Source organism: Leptopilina heterotoma, unplaced genomic scaffold (assembly GCF_015476425.1).
Source record: "Leptopilina heterotoma isolate Lh14 unplaced genomic scaffold, ASM1547642v1 Lhet_21, whole genome shotgun sequence".
NCBI lineage: Eukaryota > Metazoa > Arthropoda > Insecta > Hymenoptera > Figitidae > Leptopilina > Leptopilina heterotoma.
The window spans coordinates 1,168,016-1,186,563 of record NW_025110925.1 but is presented as its reverse complement, the minus strand read 5'-3'; the positions used below and the strand labels follow the sequence as shown (position 1 = coordinate 1,186,563).

At 25.8% G+C, this 18,548-nt stretch overlaps 2 protein-coding genes and 1 long non-coding RNA gene across 8 annotated transcripts; 2 read left to right on the top strand and 1 right to left on the bottom strand.

Moving 5' to 3' along the window:
* The first annotated feature begins 86 nt into the window (after positions 1–86).
* LOC122501523 lies at positions 87–2,586 on the top strand. The gene is made up of 5 exons (XR_006301573.1): positions 87–244; positions 386–1,566; positions 1,714–1,797; positions 2,002–2,327; positions 2,474–2,586. It is a non-coding gene; the product is annotated as an uncharacterized LOC122501523 (long non-coding RNA).
* An 83-nt stretch (positions 2,587–2,669) lies between these two features.
* Positions 2,670–9,373, bottom strand: LOC122501521 (deoxyribodipyrimidine photo-lyase). Of its 5 annotated transcripts, none has more exons than XM_043611050.1 (8): positions 9,121–9,372; positions 7,413–7,587; positions 7,238–7,320; positions 7,032–7,158; positions 6,287–6,615; positions 5,576–6,126; positions 3,471–3,712; positions 2,670–2,990 (listed from the first exon to the last, which is right to left on the bottom strand). In XM_043611050.1, the coding sequence occupies exons 3-8, from the start codon at positions 7,310–7,312 to the stop codon at positions 2,815–2,817; spliced, it is 1,500 nt and encodes a 499-aa protein (XP_043466985.1). In that variant the 5' UTR covers positions 7,313–7,320; positions 7,413–7,587; positions 9,121–9,372; the 3' UTR covers positions 2,670–2,814. The 5 variants fall into 5 exon arrangements, with proteins under 5 accessions (XP_043466985.1, XP_043466989.1, XP_043466987.1 ...); XM_043611054.1 differs by having other exon boundaries at positions 7,413–7,540; XM_043611052.1 differs by having other exon boundaries at positions 9,134–9,372.
* A 315-nt stretch (positions 9,374–9,688) lies between these two features.
* Positions 9,689–18,102, top strand: LOC122501520 (G-protein-signaling modulator 2). Of its 2 annotated transcripts, none has more exons than XM_043611048.1 (5): positions 9,689–9,974; positions 13,158–14,375; positions 14,587–14,795; positions 15,087–15,249; positions 17,599–18,102. In XM_043611048.1, exons 1-5 carry the CDS (start codon positions 9,930–9,932, stop codon positions 17,800–17,802), a joined length of 1,839 nt encoding a protein of 612 aa, XP_043466983.1. In that variant the 5' UTR covers positions 9,689–9,929; the 3' UTR covers positions 17,803–18,102. The 2 variants fall into 2 exon arrangements, with proteins under 2 accessions (XP_043466983.1, XP_043466982.1); XM_043611047.1 differs by having other exon boundaries at positions 9,690–9,974; positions 15,087–15,261.
* The last annotated feature ends 446 nt before the right edge of the window (positions 18,103–18,548 follow it).

Here is an 18,548-nt window from a genome sequence, read left to right as displayed (position 1 = left end):
TCAATATTTCTAGAGCACACATAGATTTCACTTCATCAGTATTAAGATTTTGCAAAGAAAATACATTCACCCAGCGATGAGAGAAGAGAAGTGACACAAAAAAAATGCCACTCATCTTAAACTTCACCATTTCATGATTCAGATTTATTATACCAAGAAATAAGAATCATGTTAATGGAACATTATCTTTGAGTAAAGTTACGATTTTTTTATCCCTGTGATAACCAATAATTGCGAACGGCAGGTTGTACAATTTAGAATTTTTTAAATTTAAATTTATCATAACTTTAAAATGTATTTGTTATCTTAAAAAATATTGAAAGTATGTATTTTCTTACAATTAAAAATACTCCATCTGCGATTAAAATAACAATTTTAATTGTAGGTTTGAAGAAACGAACAACCAAGAAATGAAAAGTGGTAGTTTTCCTAACACTTTAGAGAAAAAAAATTCTAGATTTTTATCAAACATCCTGAGACACATTGCACCCGACATGCGACCTGGAATATAGAGCGCAATAGAGAAAATTAATTTCAATTAATATCTTAATCTTTCTCATTTTGTAACTCTGCGTAAAGAACAGAAAATCATTTTCTTTTAATTTCACACAAATAAAATAAATTAATATCTGATGATTATATCATATTTGGACACTAAAGTATAATCTCTAATATGGTTAACCCTATTTTTTAAAACACAGTTACTTGGGGGCTTTTGGAGTAGCTAAATATAAATCTGAGGTCAGTTTTCGAAAATTCAAAATGGCGGATACAAGATGGCAGACATAAAAAAATTAAAAATCGGCTTTAAATAATTATAATATAATATATTATTATATAATGTAATAAAAATAAATAATTATAATTACATTTTCTTGAAAAAATTAATACAAATGCGCAAATTTAAACATTTAAATGTTAGCTTGTAATAACAAGTTTAAAAGCAGTATTATCTTAAAAAATGATTAAAATTTATAATTTACTAACAACATATTCCTCGTTCGCTAACACTCGCTCGGTTGTAGGTAGTTATCATATTATAGATAAGTATTTACTGCAGGTGATAAATGTATATATTTTCTTATATAAATTTATTATTATACTAATATAAAATTATTATTTATCTTTATATTATTTAATTATTAAAAGTGACATTTTTTAAATTAAATTAGGTACTAATATACATTTAATGGTTTATAAATGCAGAACCTTTCTCAATTTTATTTATATTTCCAAATAAATGTTTATTTATAAAATATTGTACTTTCTACGTAGTTAAAATTCTTAGAATAAATTATTGATAAAAATTGAGTATTTGTTTCTTCATTTTCCTTCTGTTTTAAGATTAGTGATAGATAGCAACTTTTAAATATAATATATATTTAAGAAACCTGTTATTCAGTTTTAAAAAAAGATAACTCTTGAATATTAAACAAAGATAATGCAAGTAAATAAACAATTGTCAGCTTTTTGCGACTATATAAACCGTGATACATTTTTATTAAACGTAAATTACAAAAGCTTTGTTTCAAAGAAGACAATCGACCTGAGTATTAATAAGAAAAGGTAAAATTATGAAATTATGAATAATGAAAAATTCCACGAGGAAGCAAAAATTAAATTATAATTTTTTGTATAAGAAATATCTTCTCATTAGTGATAAGAATGTGATTATGAATTTTAAATAAAATAAAATATTCACAATGATTTTAGATGAAGCTTTACACTGTTTTGCTAGTGTGCGTTACAGTTTGCATCTTGAGTGTCAATGGGCAATGTGGAAATGCAAATCAAGGTGTAAGTTATTAATTATTGTAAATATTAATCTATTATGATTTGTACTGTATGAAAGTTTTCAGTTTTTACCATGCCAATTTAAAAAGAATTAATGTTTTTTACTTTTGCAAACAAGTTAAAATTATACCAAATAATAAACATTACCTCTAGTAATTTTTTCGTAAAATAATAATTTATTAAAAACATTTTATTTCTGATTTTCAGTGTAATTTCAGAAGTCCTTGCTGTCCTTTTCTCAATTGCGTTGGTGGAATATGCAGATAAGGTGGTTAATCTGATGAAAATTTTAAATCTATGTAACAATATTTGATGTGAACTAAAATTGGATAAATTTTTTTCTCTTTAAATTTCTACTTTATTGTAATAAAGTAATAAATTATATATATTCATATATAAGAGGGCTTCGCTTCATTCTCTTGAAAATTTATATGGAAAACTCATCTAATTTCCCATAAGGGTTCATATAAGTACCTACAGAGGGTCCTATGTGGTGTTAACTTGGGTTCCCATATATATATATATATTCCTATGTGGGTTCCCCTTTTTATTTTTTGTAAATTATACTGTTATACACCAAATATAATAATATTAAACGATATAGAATGTGGTATTAATTACGAAGATTTAAAAAATTAAAAAATGTTAATATGAAATAAAAACTTTACTCTAATTGCAGTGAACTACTATCTACCGATGGTTAATAAAATGGAGTACAGAATCGCATCGTATACTTTAGTATATTGAAAGGTATTATTTGCAAAATAAAAGGACAATCAATCAAACCTCTAATAATCTTAAAAAGAAATAAAATATTTCTCAAGCGATCAAACACCAAATGTAGCTTGTAAAATCTTGAATTCAGTTCCTCTATATACTGTGTATATTGTGTATATTTTTTAGTGTACATATTTCTCAGGACGTTGAACGAAGAAAATATTAAATATAACATAACATAAGATAAATAACTAAAAAGTAATACTGTACGAAAAAAAATACTGTATATAGAATATATTTAATTCATTTTTTGCCCTTTTTCTTTGTACTGTGGACCACTTTACCTCCCCATTTAGACACGAACTGAGCTACATCGAATTTTCTCTGACAGCCTTGATAGTTCATGTATCGTATCTTTCCAAAAATTGGCCTTTCCTTCCAGCCCTGATCATGAATTCCACATATTGACCACATGCAACCTAATACAAAATATTATTCTTTAAATATTGATAGTGGTTAGTGGTGTACATGTAAATACTTGTTGTACTATACCGATGATTAATTTGGAAAATATACACAATTACTTATACCAAATTAAAACAATGAGTACTGTTTGTATCTCCTATCATATTTAGTGTGTACATTCTGCTTTATTTAATTAATAAAACTTTGATTGTGGACCAAATGGTCCATAATCAATAAAACTTTGATTCTGGACCAAATGATCCATTAATCTAAGATTTGTAATTTTTTATATTTTTCCTTTCCAACTAAAGATAGACACTTGTCGTTCTAAAATTAATACTGTCTTATCAAAATAAAACATAAAAAATTAAGTAAAAATTTCAAATCGACTCGTTTTGCAGTTCTAAAGTTATTTATACAATTCTTCATTGCAATGTGGACCAAATGGTCTCAATCTAGCAGGCTGGGTTTAAATTAAAAGAAAGAGAACTAACCAACATATCCATTGGGATCGCGACCATCCATGCTGTATTTATCATTTAAATAAATGGACCATTTTAAGGCATCTTCTGGTGTTCCAGTCCATTCAAGAATTTTCTTAGCCCAATACATTCTTAAAAATCCATGCATTTTTCCTTCTTGCACTAACTGATTTTGAGCTGCATTCCATAAATCGTCATGAGTCTGAGAATGTTCTAACTCTTTTAAGTCGTACAAGTATTCACGTTTATCTTTTCTATAAAAAATAAATCCCACTTTATTAAATTATTTTAACTACATTACAGATTATTTGATAATTTAGAAAGCTATAAAGGGCATTGGAAGTTCTTCAAAACTTTGTGGCCCTTGCTCAATGTTCGTTGATCTTTTTATGTGGTTATGCTTTTATTCCCAGGTTTCTAATCTTTTCTATGGTTTGTCGACTGCCAACTTCATTTCTCTAGTAAGTAGAAATATTCTTTTTTTTCCTTATGTATTTTTTGTTTATTCAAAGGTATTTAATAAAAAGAATAAAGAACATGGCGATGAACAGATTTTCTTATATCTACAAATAAACAATTTGTTCTAAAACCCACAATAAAAAATTTAATTTTCTGGAAAGTATTTTAGTAAATATTTAAACCATATATTCTTAATTTAATCATTGCTTAAAAATTAGGTCAAATAGAAGCATTCCCAATTTAATAATTCCCAATATAAACATTGATTTAATCAGTGACGCGAAATTAAAATCTGCAGATTATATTCAAATGGATAACAACTTCGCAACAACGGATCAAACAAACAAGCGAAATGTATTGAGTGCACAATCCGTAAAAGCAAATAACATAAATAGAGGATCAAAAAAAGCGCTAAATAGAATAAGTATCAATACAAATGCAAAATTTAACACAGATAGAAAAATGCCTAGAGGCTTTTAGGGTCGCTAATTAAAGAATGTTTAAAGAGGATTATAACATGATGATAAATATTAAATATTAAGATTCCCATATGTTCTACTGACAAACATACCTTTCTTTGGGCGTTACTTTAAGAATAAAAATTATGTTTTCTGTCTTATTCTTAAAAATATATTTTAGTCCGATATGTTCTAGTGATAAGCATACCCTTTCCAGAGAGATAGATTATTAAATTAAAACATTAGTAATTTAAAAAATTTATAAAATCAGAAAGAACTATTCATCTAAATTGTGATTTCGATATGTTCTAGCGACAAGCATATATACCTTCCTTTGGGTGCTACTTAAAGAATAATTATGTTTTCTGTCTTATTCTTAAAAATACATTTTAGTCCGATATGTTCTAGTGACAAGCATACCTTTCTCTGGGTGTTACTTTAAGAATAAAAATGTTTTCTGTCTTAGTCTTAAAAATACATTTTAGTCCGATATGTTCTAGTGATAAGCATACCCTTTCCAGAGAGATAGATTATTATTAAATTAAAACATTAGTAATTTAAAAAATTTATAAAATCAGAAAGAACTATTCATCTAAATTGTGATTTCGATATGTTCTAGTGACAAGCATACCTTCCTTTGGGTGTTACTTAAACAATAATTATGTTTTTTGTCTTATTTTTAAAAATACATTTTAGTCCGATATGTTCTAAGTGACAAGCATACCTTCCTTTGGGTGTTACTTAAAGAATAATGTTTTCTGTCTTATTCTTAAAAATACATTTTAGTCCGATATGTTCTAGTGACAAGCATACCTTTTCCAGATAGCTAGATTATTAAATTAAGACATTAGTAACTGACAAAATAAATAAAATTTTAAAGAAAAAATAATTAATAATTATTAAAGTAAATTATAATTCTTATATGCTGTACCGATAAGCATATCTTTCTTCGGGTATTATATCCTGAATTTTCCCCAACAATTTTCACCTTATTTTTGAATTCTTTTACTAAAATTTATGTTATCCGATCAGGAGGATCGTCAAAAGCTTTGGGTTTTAAATAATTACTCATCTCTTCCTCTTTTTACAACAAATAACAAAAAATAATTAATAACTAGAAGATAACTATTAATAACTATTAAACCTTTAAACTACCCTTTATTAATTAGCAATTCTAAAAAAATGATTTAAAATTCTTACCTATGAGCTTCGAGAGTGTCTATCGCCCACTGATAAGCTCCCTTCATGGAATCATAATTTTCATTGTAAAAACAAAAATTATCTGATAACTCTCTTCTGATAATAGCTTCCTCCATAAATGCTTCTACTGATGGTTTGTACTCTTTCTTATACTTCTGCACTTCCAGTATACATCTTTGAACGGATATCATTCCAAAATGAAACCACGGTGATAAATTGCTAACAGCATCAGCCACTGGATCATTTCGTTTAGAAGAGTAAGTTTTTAAACGATTTTTGAAAAATGATTCAAGTTCCAAAATGCCTCCCTCGTATCCTGGCGTCGCCCATAATATTTCATCTACAGTTTTATCAATTTTAACATCTTTTAAAGCTGTTTTCCAATCGTTGTCTTTTAACTGTTGTTTACTTGAATACGGATGCTTTATAACAGGCGGGAAAGGAGTTAAGAACTCTTCTAACTTTGAATTTATTTTATTACGAATTGTACGCGCTGCATATTCTTGCTTATCTGAAGTAACCCAGCAAGGAACTATATTATGTGCGTCGACCTAATAATTTTAATGATATGAGAAAAAATTATAAATATTTTTATATAGAAAACATGAAGATATAAAATAAGAGGACGTGAGTCTGTACGAATTCTATAGGTGGAAGCGTCAGACCTTTGTTTATAAATTTAAAATCTGCAGATTAAAAAATAATAACTACCTGACAAAAAGGTACATCTTCGGGAAGTTTCTTTTTCAAATCATCGACCCAAAACATCGGTAACCTTAAGGGGAAGAAGTCAGTAATGACTGCTCCCATTTTATACTTTAAAACAAAGTCCAAAATTGCTGAATTAGGTTCGCCGTGTAAGAGGCTAAAATTAATATTTAAAGATTTGCACTCTTCTTCAACCTCTTGTAAATTTTTTAGAAGAAATTTATAATGTCGAATGGTTGCATCTAAAAACTTTGGTAGAATGCAAAAACAGACATGAAGAGGCACTTGATTTTTTAAAGCTATTTTTTGTGCAAACAGAAATGCCCAGTTATCTGTAAAATTAATTAATTTTAAATTATTGAAAAACTGTTTTTTCGTCATTGCTAACTGAGGGGTAAGCGGACATTTATAAGGGATAATAAGTCCATTTTTTAAAAAAATTTAACTTTATATTTTCCATTAATGGTAATTAAATAAATTTATAGAAAATCACAATTAAATTTAAATATTGATGTCTAAGTCCAAATATTTTTAAATTAATATTATTAATTTAAAAATATTTGGACTTAGACATCAATATTTAAAATTTTAATTCTTTTTATATAAAAAAAGTGCCTAAAACTATAAAATTCATTATTTATGGTCCACTTTAATTAATAATGACTTAGTAAATGGGAGAAGGTTAATTAAAAACATTCGCTAATGAGTAAGTACAGTAAAATCTAGAAATAAAAGTATTTAAATATACCCTGCACTCTGGCATCTCGAAACATCCAATAAACGACTCCATTACAATTCTCTGCCACCTCATCTAGCTTTGTTAAAATTCTTATTCTTTTTTTATTAAACTTAAATTCTAGAACTGATGCGGCCGTCTGCAAATAAAATATAACTTATTATATTTTTATTTATCTCATTGAATGTTGTAAAATTTTAAGTTTAAAGCTTGCATACGTTTTCTCGTTCTTCTTTTATTTTATCCATCAAGCTTAGAGTACGAGCTTTTTTTGCAGACTTTGATTTTTCCATTTTTGAATCTATAATTAAAAAAAGTACTTATATCTGCTACATTAGATTCATTAGATTCAAAATTTAACTGATTTTTCTCAAAACAAAAAATAATTTTTACCCTTTTTTTAAAAAAAAGCCGATTTCTATTCTTTTCTTCCTTCAAAATAATATGTTCAGGAAGTTAGACTCAGCAAAGTTAAAATTTTCAAAAACAAATATTGTGCTGAATTGTGCTCGATTTCTGCTCTTTGTGTCACAATTCCGGGCACAAAAACAAAAAAACTTTTTTTTATCTGAAAATTTAAATTTACAGAAAAAAATATTGTCCTGAATTGTGCTGTTTTGTGTCACAATTCTTTTTTTGAAAGATTCAAAATTCCGGGCTCAAAAACAAAAACACTTTTTTAATTTAAAAACTCAAAATTTTCAAAAAAATATTGTGCTCAACATACATATATATAATATGAGGCAATTTACGTGAAATGTCCTAAGTTGAAATTTCAACTTTTTGAAAAAAATTGAAACTCAGGGAATTTGTTGTTCTATCAAATAGAAATGTGCCCCAAAAAACATTTTTGATTTTTTCGAAAATTTGGAGGGGGTAGAGGGGGGTCAATTTGACCAATTTTGCTAACACCGGCTACTTTGTGAATTTTTTCTGAACATACTTTTAATGGGAACAATTTTGTAAAATATGTTTCTGAAACGTTTTTTCGTCCTCTTTCCAATGGTGAATTTTATTTTTTATGATTTTAAAAATTGACCCAAATTTTTGACAATTAATATTTAATTTTCAATTTCCCAAAAATCGGTCCGTTTTATTTGAAAATAAATTATTGCAAACGAAAGCTGAGGTTTTTTCCTATCGGCATGTAAATTTGCAGAATGCCCTTTTTTTTGATTTTGAGTTATTAAATTTCAAAAAATAAATTGATGAAAGACAAAATTTCTCAATTTAATTATAAAATGTAATAGAAAAGTATATAAATTAATAATATATTCTAATAATCGTTGACAAACAATTTTGACTTAAAATTAAAAATGACAAAATTTCGTAATAAGTAAAAAAATTTTGTGTAAATTTATCCTGTATTAAAAATAATATCGTGTAATTACTTTTATTAGGGTTAAATTTTGCTTTTAAAAGCAATCGACTGAAAAGTAATTACTTTAACTATATTATTCTCCTTCTGGCTTAAAGTATTTCATACAAATTTTTGAAAATTTAAGTTTGAAGAATTTTTATTGCAAATTCTAAAAATAATTAATTTCTCAAAAATTTTAATGAAAAATCTTGAAACAAGAATTTGAAAATAAAAAATTTAATGAAAATTATCTTTGAAAAATTAATTTCTGAAAAATATTATCGTCAAATTGATGTCAAAAAAATGGTCCAAATTCTTTGACACATTTTCGTCAATTTTACATCAAATTGGTGAACTATTATTTCTCTTTGGGATTTTTGACAAGTCCCTCCAATGTATATTTTCCAAAAAAGAATTGTGCGCTATTTTCATTGTGCAATGTGCAATTATAGGCGGACGAATTATATTTTAAGGTTATTCATCCATCTAGACGGACGTTTAGCTACTTCTAATTGTTATTTTGTACAAAACTTATAAGATATTAAATAAATTTTTAAATATATATCTTCCAAACCGTAAATGAAATATAAAAATTTTAATTTTGTGTTTATTTTTTCACAGGATACTTTTTTATAGCTTGTTAATAATATACTTTAAATAAGAATTTAAAACCAACAAAACTGTCATATTATAAACATTCCTTTTATATTTTTTATATTTCAATTTTTTATGTTTACTCACATTCTTTACAAACCTGATAGAAGAGGTTATGAAATTTGGAGGCAAAAGCACGATTTACGATTTTCATCCAAATTTACATTGCAGCCATTGCAGATGTAAACACGATTTCAGACTATTTTAAACTTGTAAATTACATTCCAAAAGTAAAAAATCCTAACCACAATAAAATGTATGATCATTTATGTATATATTTACATTTGCAATGTCAACTAATGGAATTTTACACTAAATAATTAAAAACCTAAGGGTACGATCACACCTCACCGTGCGACAGTCTCCAGGGTTCGGAAGTTACGTATGGCGTGAGAAATATTAGGCTACATTTACTCTTTTTAAGGTGCTTGCACACCTCCAAATTTTTTGACGAGCGTTCAATTTTCACGGCCGTTAAAATTGCTGCTGCTGCTCATGCGCTCTATTTGAAAAATCAATTCCATTCTGTGAGCTGCCGACTTAAGGTACATTCACAATGTTAATAATGGAGAACTTGCCCCACTAAAGATTCTCATTGCTACATACTTCATGGAAAGAAGTAAAAGTTCACTCTAGGAGCTTCCGTACTATTATGTCACATCTCTATGGTTGCTCAGCAAGTGGTTGTGATCGTTGTGATCGTCTGTAAAGTTCATCAACAAAAAAGATACAAGGAATCATGTATACAATTAATAAAAATTTGAGATGAAAAATTAAAATATGATAAATAGTTCTTGTTTTTGGATATTTTTACAATATACTTCCAGTGCAATTTAATCACATGTGGCATTAAGTGCTTCCGAATTTTTATTTTTTATTTACAAAATTATAGAAACATGTCGCTGAGTGCGAGTGCAGAAAATTTGTCATCGGATGCACAAGTGAGTGAATCATTTTTAACAAGAATTAATTAAAATTTAGTGCGTCAAATATGTATTTTTTATTTCTTAGACAAAAATTATTTTAAAAAATCATCTTAATATTGTAGCGTATTATAATTATTGAAATATGAAGGTAAATATTTTTTTCTTAAAATTGCACTGCCGAGAGAAATATATTTTTTAAATATTGACTACAATAATTGATCCAAAACATCTGACAATCAATCTTAAGTATTGTAAAATTAATACATTCGAGGATTTTTTTAGTAACTAAAACATTTTGTAAGTGAATATAGAAAGTGTTTGATAATAAAATACTTTTTTTTGCAATATTCCCGTTAATTTAATTTTTAAACGAATATTTCAAAAATATTTATTTTTGAACAGTTTTTTTATAATTTGCGTAAATCATAATTTAAAATTTTATAACTGTGAATATACGGAAACTATTCAATTTAATTAGTTTGTTGAAAAATTAAATTTTACACTCAGATAATTCATAATATTTTTATCCACTTCAACTTTTTTTAACTTTATATTTTATTAATTAAATTTAAATCATATAATAAGTTCATAATTTTAGGCGTGGTTTCTTATAATTTATACATCAAGCATAGAAAATTTTTTTTTTTTTAATAAAAATTTAATATTTCACGAATAAACTTGGTATTTAACGAAAATTATCCAGAATAAAACTTACGTTTGAAACAAGATTTAATTTACTTATTTGTATTTTAAACCATAAAATAAATCTTTATTTTAAGTAAAAATACTATTTTTTAAAAAATTTAATTTTTTAAGGAAAAATTGTTTTGGAGAAAACATTTTTTTTAATTGCACTGAAAATATTTCGCCCTTTAAAAAATTATTTAATGAATGATTTATTAAAATTATGATTAAAATGAATTATTTCGACCGCTTCGAAATATATGTGGGTGTGGAAAAACGAGCCTAATTGGAGCAATATATTGCTTCGCTCGTTTCAAGTTTTATGTCTTTAACTGACAGAATTAATGTAAACCATTAATAAATATTTTTAATTGATTATTAAAAATAATGGATTTATAGAAGAATTTTAATTAAAAACATTAAAAGAAACTGAATTTTGAAGCAATTACAAATGATTGCAGAAATTCAATTATTTTCAACAATTTTAATAAAATTTATGGAAAAATTTGAATTATTTTAAAAAACTTTCCGCAATTCAATAATTTTTAATAAATCTACTACTTTAATAAAATTGTCCAAAAGAATTCAATTATTTAAAAAAATTTGAATAAAATTCTAAGCAAACATTTAATTATTTTCATAAATAATAACATTTTTTACAGGAATTCAATTATTTCCATAAATAATAAAACTCATCGCAGACTTTCAATTATTTTTAATACAATTTTAATGGAATTCCTCGAAAAATGAAATTATTCTTAAAAATTTTATTAAAATTCATCAAAGAAATTCAATTATTTTAAAAACCTTTGCTACAATTTATTTATTAGAATTTAAGTATTATTTTCTATAAAGTTTTAATTAAATTTCTTGAAAAAATTAAATTATTTACAAAAATTTTAATGAAATTCTTTGTAACAATTCAATTTTTTTTCAAAATAATTTTAATAAAATTCTTCGTAGAAATTTAAATAATTTCGAAAATTTGTCAAAATTCAATTATTTTCAATGTCTACTATTTCAATAAAATTTCATAAAAGAATTCAATTATTCAAAAAGACATTTTAATAAAATTCGTCTCAAGAATTCAATTATTTTCAAAAATTAATATAATTCTTCGCAGAAATTTAATTGTATTCAATAATTTACAAAAATTCTCGTCAAAATTTCAATTATCTTTATAAATTTTCCTCTGGAATTTAATTATTTTCAAAAATTTTAATAAAATTCTTGTCAAAATTTCAATTATTTTCAAAAACTTTTAAAAAATTCTTTGGAGAAATTCAATTATTTTTAATTAAAATTTTAATCAAATTTCCGAAAAATGAACTTATTTTTAAAAATTTTATTAATATTTGTCGAGAGAAATAAATTATTTGAAAATTTGTTGAGAAAATTCTTTCTGAGAGTTCAATTTTACGAAATATTCAATTAATTCCATAAATTATTCATTTTTGTATTTTAATAATTGAATTCTCGTGGATTTTTTTTTTTTTTTTGTAAATATTGATTTAAAAATTAATTTCAGTTAAAATTTTACATTATCATTGAATATTGGAAGCTAATAGCGTAAATTTTTAGAAATAATTGAATTTTGAAAAGATTTCAATAATTAAAATCTTTGAAAACTTTAACTTTTCGTACTTTCTGATTAACTTTAGTTCTGATTAACTAAGTACTTTCTATAGAATTAATTTTTTTAAAAAAAGTTTAATTGAATTTTTCTTTAATTCTTCAAGTTTTTATTTTCCAATATATATTTAATTGAAGAATGTCAGAATAATCGAAATTACGTAAATTGTAAACAAAAGGATTTGGAAATTCTCAAAGAACTTTTTCAAAAATTATTAAAAAAAATTGAGTCCAAGAAGAAGAATCTTAATTTCTGTAAAAAAATAATAATGATTAAATATTCATTTAAAAACGAAGTTATTGATGTTTTCGGGAAATTTTACAATTAAAGAAATTCGTAAATCCTGTCGTTTTGTCTGGAAATCAGAGAGTTTGTTAAAATTAAAAATTAAATTAAAAATTAAATTAAAATTAAAATTTAGTAAAAAATAAATGTAGTTTTAAAAACCTGGAAAAATTCTGTTTTTTAACCTAGAAACCAATAATTTTTTCTTCATCTAACAGACTGCCGAATATCTCATCATTTTTAGTTACTTTTCTTGTTTCGAAATAATTTTGAAATTTTACTACTTTTTTATCGATAAAATTGTTGATATTTTCACCTTTGTTAGTCCTTAGTTATCTGAATCCAAAAGATTTTTTTATTTCATGCAGAAACGTGGTTTCTATTTTATGAAGTTTTATCAAAAACCATGTGTTAGAAACTTTATCTCTAAATTTAGAGGTGATGCAACCAACAACTTGCAGTTAGTTTTTTTTTTAATTTTAAACGAATTCAGTAAGAATTATTTTCAAAAATAACCGAAATAAGTAATGTTCAATTGTTGACAACAGATAATAGAATAAAGTTCAGTTAAAAACTGTTCGTTTTTTTAAAATTAGAATGGAGGTGGAAATGACAGCAATATGTGTCTGGAATTGGCGCTGGAGGGTGAACGACTTTGCAAAGCGGGGGATTGTAAATCTGGAGTGGCGTTTTTTCAAGCTGCCATTCAAGCCGGTACTGATGATTTAAGGACCTTAAGTGCTATTTACAGCCAATTGGGAAATGCCTATTTTTACCTGGGTGACTACGTGAAAGCAATGAATTATCACAAACTTGATTTGACTCTTGCAAGATCAATGGGCGATAAATTGGGCGAAGCAAAGTCGAGTGGTAATCTTGGGAATACACTGAAAGTAATGGGAAAATTCGACGAAGCTATGATATGCTGCAAGAGGCATTTGGCAATTTCCAAGGAAATGGGCGACAAGATGAGCGAAGGCAGAGCTTTGTACAATCTAGGCAATGTTTATCACGCGAAAGGAAAGCAGGGAAGAATAGGTTATCAAAATCCTGGTGAATTCTCAGAAGAAGTAAGACAGTGTCTTCAACAAGCGGTATTTTATTATGAGGAAAACTTGAAATTGATGAGAGAATTTTGTGACTCTGCAGCCCAGGGAAGAGCTTGTGGGAATTTAGGAAACACCTTCTATTTATTGGGAGACTTTCAGCAAGCAATTTTTTATCACAACGAAAGATTAAAGATAGCGCGTGAATTTGGCGATAAAGCGGCGGAACGACGAGCGAATAGTAATTTGGGAAATTGCCATATATTTTTAGGGGAATTTGAAAAAGCTGCTCAGCATTATAAACGAACTTTAGTTTTGGCGAAGGAATTAGGAGATCGAGCTGTTGAGGCACAAGCATGCGACTCACTGGGGAATACGTATACATTGCTTCGTGATTATCCAACAGCCGTCGAATATCATCTTCGTCATCTTGAGATTGCTCAACAATTGAAGGATAGAGTCGGCGAGGGTCGAGCTTGCTGGTCATTGGGAAACGCTTACTCGGCGATGGGGAATCATGAGAAGGCTCTTCATTTTGCCAATCAGCACTTGAATCTTTCCAAAGAATTGGGAGACGAAATGGGACAGGCCACAGCTCAAATGAATGTGGAGGATCTTCAGAAAATTCTCGGCATCGATAAAATTATTCCAAAGGATGAGAAAGGCAAAACACAATCTATTAAGGCAGCTGTTACCAATATTGCTGCTTCGTCTCCGGGAAGATATAGACTTCGTAGGGAAAGCATGGACAATCTTCATCTTATCAAGGTAAGCATAAGAACCAATTCGCTAACACCATCCATGTGAAGCTGACACTAATACCAACTTAATTTTATAAATCAAATTTTAAAGTTTATTTTTTTCTTTAATACCAACATCAAAGAGTGTGCTGATAACTGTCTGCTAGTTACAGCATTTTAAAAAATATTTACCTTTGAAATCAAAGTATCAAAAAAGTTTATGGTTTTTCTATTTTTAGTTAACACCTGAAGGAAAGAAAAGGGAAATAAGCGAATGTCCTCCACCAGCAAGAGCCGGAATTGCGCCCCAACCCTCACAGGAGGAAGATGAAAATAACTTCTTCGAACTACTCTCCCGATTTCAGTCTGGTAGAATGGATGACCAACGCTGTGCTCTTCGTACAAATATAAAGCCAAATATTAAAGTTACTGCTAAGGAGAATAAAAAGTCAGTATTTTATGATAAAAATAATAAATATTATTTTCTACCCAATAGTCAAAATTAAAGAAAGATCAAGATTTGTTTCATTCTTTTCTCAGCAATAATAAAAAATTTTCTTTTCTGCACTTTCCAATAAGTCAAAATTTAATCTTTGAACCAAAATCAACTAAATTTATTTTTATAATTATAGAAAGTAAATAAATAAATTTAATAATAATAAATAAATAATAATAATAATAAATTTATTTTTCTAGTTCTAGTTGAAAACTTTCTTTTAAAAAAACGAATCTGTTACAGAGACGAGGATGATTTACTGGAATTAATAGCAGGTATGCAGAGTAAACGAATGGATGAACAACGAGTAGTGCTTCCATTTTTACCTGGCCTAAACGCCAACAGTGCCAATCAATCAAAAATGCATTCTCCACAAGATAATGATGACTCATTTATTGAAATGCTTGTACGCTGTCAGGTTATTATCAACTAATTTACATTAGAATTAATAAGTGAATCATTCCACTATTTTGAATTTTTAAAAATCGGATTTATACTCACAGGTTTCACAGTCTGTCCCCTATTTCCCTAAAAGTCCCCTTTTTTTTAATTTTGGCCCCTAAACGTACCCTATTTTCAAAATTTGACCTATTTTTTTCGTCGCAGGAAATCAATTATTTTCATTAATTTTTAGTAATTCTGCAAAAGAATTCAATTATCTTGATAACCAACAAAATTCTCCCCATAAAATCAATTATTTTAAGGATTTTTAATTAAATTCTTTTCCAAAATTCAATTATTTTGATAAATATCAAAATTCTTCTCAAGAATTCAATTATTTTTAAAAATTTTACTTAAATTCTTGACAAAATTATTTCAATTATTTAAACATAATTTAATAAAATACTTTGCACGAATGCAATTATTTTTATCAATTTTAATGAATATCTCGTCAAGAATTCAATTATTTTTATAAATAGCAAAATTTCTCGCCAAAAATTCAATTATTTTCAAAAATTTAAATAAAATTCTTTGGAAATTCTAGTTATTTCACAAAAGTTTTTTTGCAATTCAATAATTTTCAATATTTATTATTTTCATAAAATTTATCAACAGATTTAATTATAGAAAAAACTTTTTAATACAATTCTACGAAAAGATTCAATTATTTTCATAAATAATAAAATTTCATTTACAAATTCAATTATTTTCATCGCAAAATTTCAAATATTTTTAATACAATTTTAAATAAATTCCTGGGAAAATGCAATTATTCTTAAAAATTTTATTAAAACTTGAGAAAAGAAGTCAATTTTTAGGAATATTCAATTATTCAATAAGACAATAAAATTCGTTGCAATAATTCAAATATTTTTATAAATAACATTTAATTCCTCGCAAAAAATTAATTATTTTCTAAAATTTTTAATTAATTTTGCAAAAGAATTCAATTAACTTGAGAAACAACAAAATCGCATAAATTCTTCTCATAAAATCAATTATTTTAAGGAATTTTAATAAAATTCTTTTCCAAAATTCAATTATTTTGATAAATATTAAAATTCATTACAAGAATTCAATTCTTTTGAAAAGTAATAAAATACTTTGTAGAAATTAAATTATTTTCATAATTTTTTAAAAATTTGCGTCAAGAATTAAATTATATTTATAAATAGATAGAGAAATTCTTCTCAAGAATTAAATTATTGGCAAAAATTTTTGAAAAATTCTTCTCAAGAAGTCAATTATTTTCAAAAATTTTAATAAAATTCTTCTCAAGAATCCATTTGTTTTCAAAAATTATTATTTAAATTTTTCTGAGGAATTCAATTATTTTTAAAAAATTTAATAAAATTTTTCAAAATGTTTTCAATTATTTTCAAAAATTGTAATAAAATTCTTTAAAAAAAAAAATTCATTAAAATTTGAATTAAATTTCTTTAAAGAAATTAAATATTTTCAAAAGTTGGTAATATAATTCTTCGTAAAAATTAAAATTTAAGAAACATTCGATATTATTTATTTTTGTATTTAAATAATTGATTTCTCGTAGAATTAAATTATTGTTTTTCGTACTTTTAACTAACAATTGTGTAGAATTAATTTTTTTTGAAAAAGTTTAATTGAATAATAATTGATGTTATTGATTTAAAGTAGAATTTCAGTTAAAAATTCTAGAAAATGTTAATTGAATTGAAATGATACAAATAATTTTGAAGAAATTACAGTAATAATATTCTTGTAATAATAAAATAATGATTTTGTCAGTCGGTCATCTTTAATTATTATAAATATAAAGAAATGGATTACTCCGAGTCGAAGACTCGGAGTGATCCATTTCTTTATGTTTTATAATAATATTCTTATGAGTTGTTCAATTTGAAAAGGTTTTGAATTTAAAATTTTTGAACATCTTAATTCCAATGAAAAAAAATGATTAAATTTTTATTTTAAATAAAACTATTGATGTTTTCGAATAATTTTACTTTTGAAGAAATTTGTAAATAAATGTAATAGAACATTTTTTTGACTATCTAATAATTTTTAGAGTGAAACAGAATATTCTTGAGGGTCAGGGAAAAAGTTAAAGTTGTGTTTGGAAATCAGGGAAAAGTCAGGGAAAAATAAAGTTAAATTTTTGTGTCAACCCTGAATAAATAAATGATATTTTTATCTTTATTTGACCAATTTTTATGGTCCCCAAAAAGTCCCCTATTTTTTAATTTTTAGTCCCCTATTTCTATATTTCTATTAATATTAAGAAATAAGAAGCTCTCTTTGCTTTAAATTTTGATGATTTTGATTTGTTATGCAGCAAGATTCGCGAATAGATGATCAGCGCAGCATATTACCAATGTCTGCGAATCTACAAGATCCTGAAGACGCCGAGAACCAAAGAACAAATGAGAATGTTCAAGCAGGTGCCACAGTTCCCGAGGAAGACCTTTTCGCTCTAATTCAAAGGCTTCAAGCGGGACGCATGGAAGATCAACGGGCTTCGGGTCCAGGAAAAACTTAGTATTGTACTAACTTCCAATATTAACATTAACTGATGTTTATCTAACCTAAAGATTAGATATCTTTGATCACATAGTTTGCCCAGAGTTTTATTTGGCGCTAAACCTATGATCTATTTCATTTATATCATACAAATTGTACATCATAATTATTTTATCATTTAAGGTATACAACTTTTTTACTTGTATTATTATATTTGAAAATGTAACACAATTTCCAAAACACGTTACACATTCCAAAAGAAACTGTTATACTTCCCTTTTCTTCATTACTAGATGAAATACATTATTTTTCCCTAGTATTAAAACTAGTTTGCTTATTCCTTATTTCTTTTTTTTTTAATCTACTTTAATAAGATCTATAACTTTTGGTGAAAGAAAAGAACAGGATTGCCACGCAACCTGGAAACCCTGGAATTTCTGACAATAATTTATCTTTAAATAACTTCATTCTTTAAGAACTATCATAAAATTACTGTTTAAAAATAATTTAATGAATAATTTTACTTAATTAATTTTTAAAGAGTTGCGTTTATAATTTTCATAAATAGACGACCTTCAAAAATTTTTAATATGAGACTTTATAAAATTTCAATTTTCAATTAATTTGATTAGAAATTTTTAAAAATTTTGGATTTTTGAAAAATAAAAAACTGAATGCAAAATTACAATTATTTTTAATATGTTGTTAAATTTCAAAAAAAAAAAAAAAAAAAAAAAAAAAAATGGAGCTACGTAGTTTATAGAC

Excerpts from the sequence above, each read along its gene's own strand:
- LOC122501521 (XM_043611049.1), bottom strand. The coding sequence starts at position 9,187 with ATGAAAATCGTAAATCGTGCTTTTGCCTCCAAATTTCATAACCTCTTC. Across the intron at positions 7,321-9,120 it reads CTATCAGGTTTGTAAAGAAT|ATTCAAAAATGGAAAAATCA; the intron begins GTGAGTAAACAT and ends TTTTAATTATAG. Across the intron at positions 6,127-6,286 it reads AAGATGTACCTTTTTGTCAG|GTCGACGCACATAATATAGT; the intron begins GTAGTTATTATT and ends TAAAATTATTAG.
- LOC122501520 (XM_043611047.1), top strand. The coding sequence starts at position 9,930 with ATGTCGCTGAGTGCGAGTGCAGAAAATTTGTCATCGGATGCACAA. Across the intron at positions 9,975-13,157 it reads ATTTGTCATCGGATGCACAA|AATGGAGGTGGAAATGACAG; the intron begins GTGAGTGAATCA and ends TTTTAAAATTAG. Across the intron at positions 15,262-17,598 it reads AAATGCTTGTACGCTGTCAG|CAAGATTCGCGAATAGATGA; the intron begins GTTATTATCAAC and ends TTTGTTATGCAG.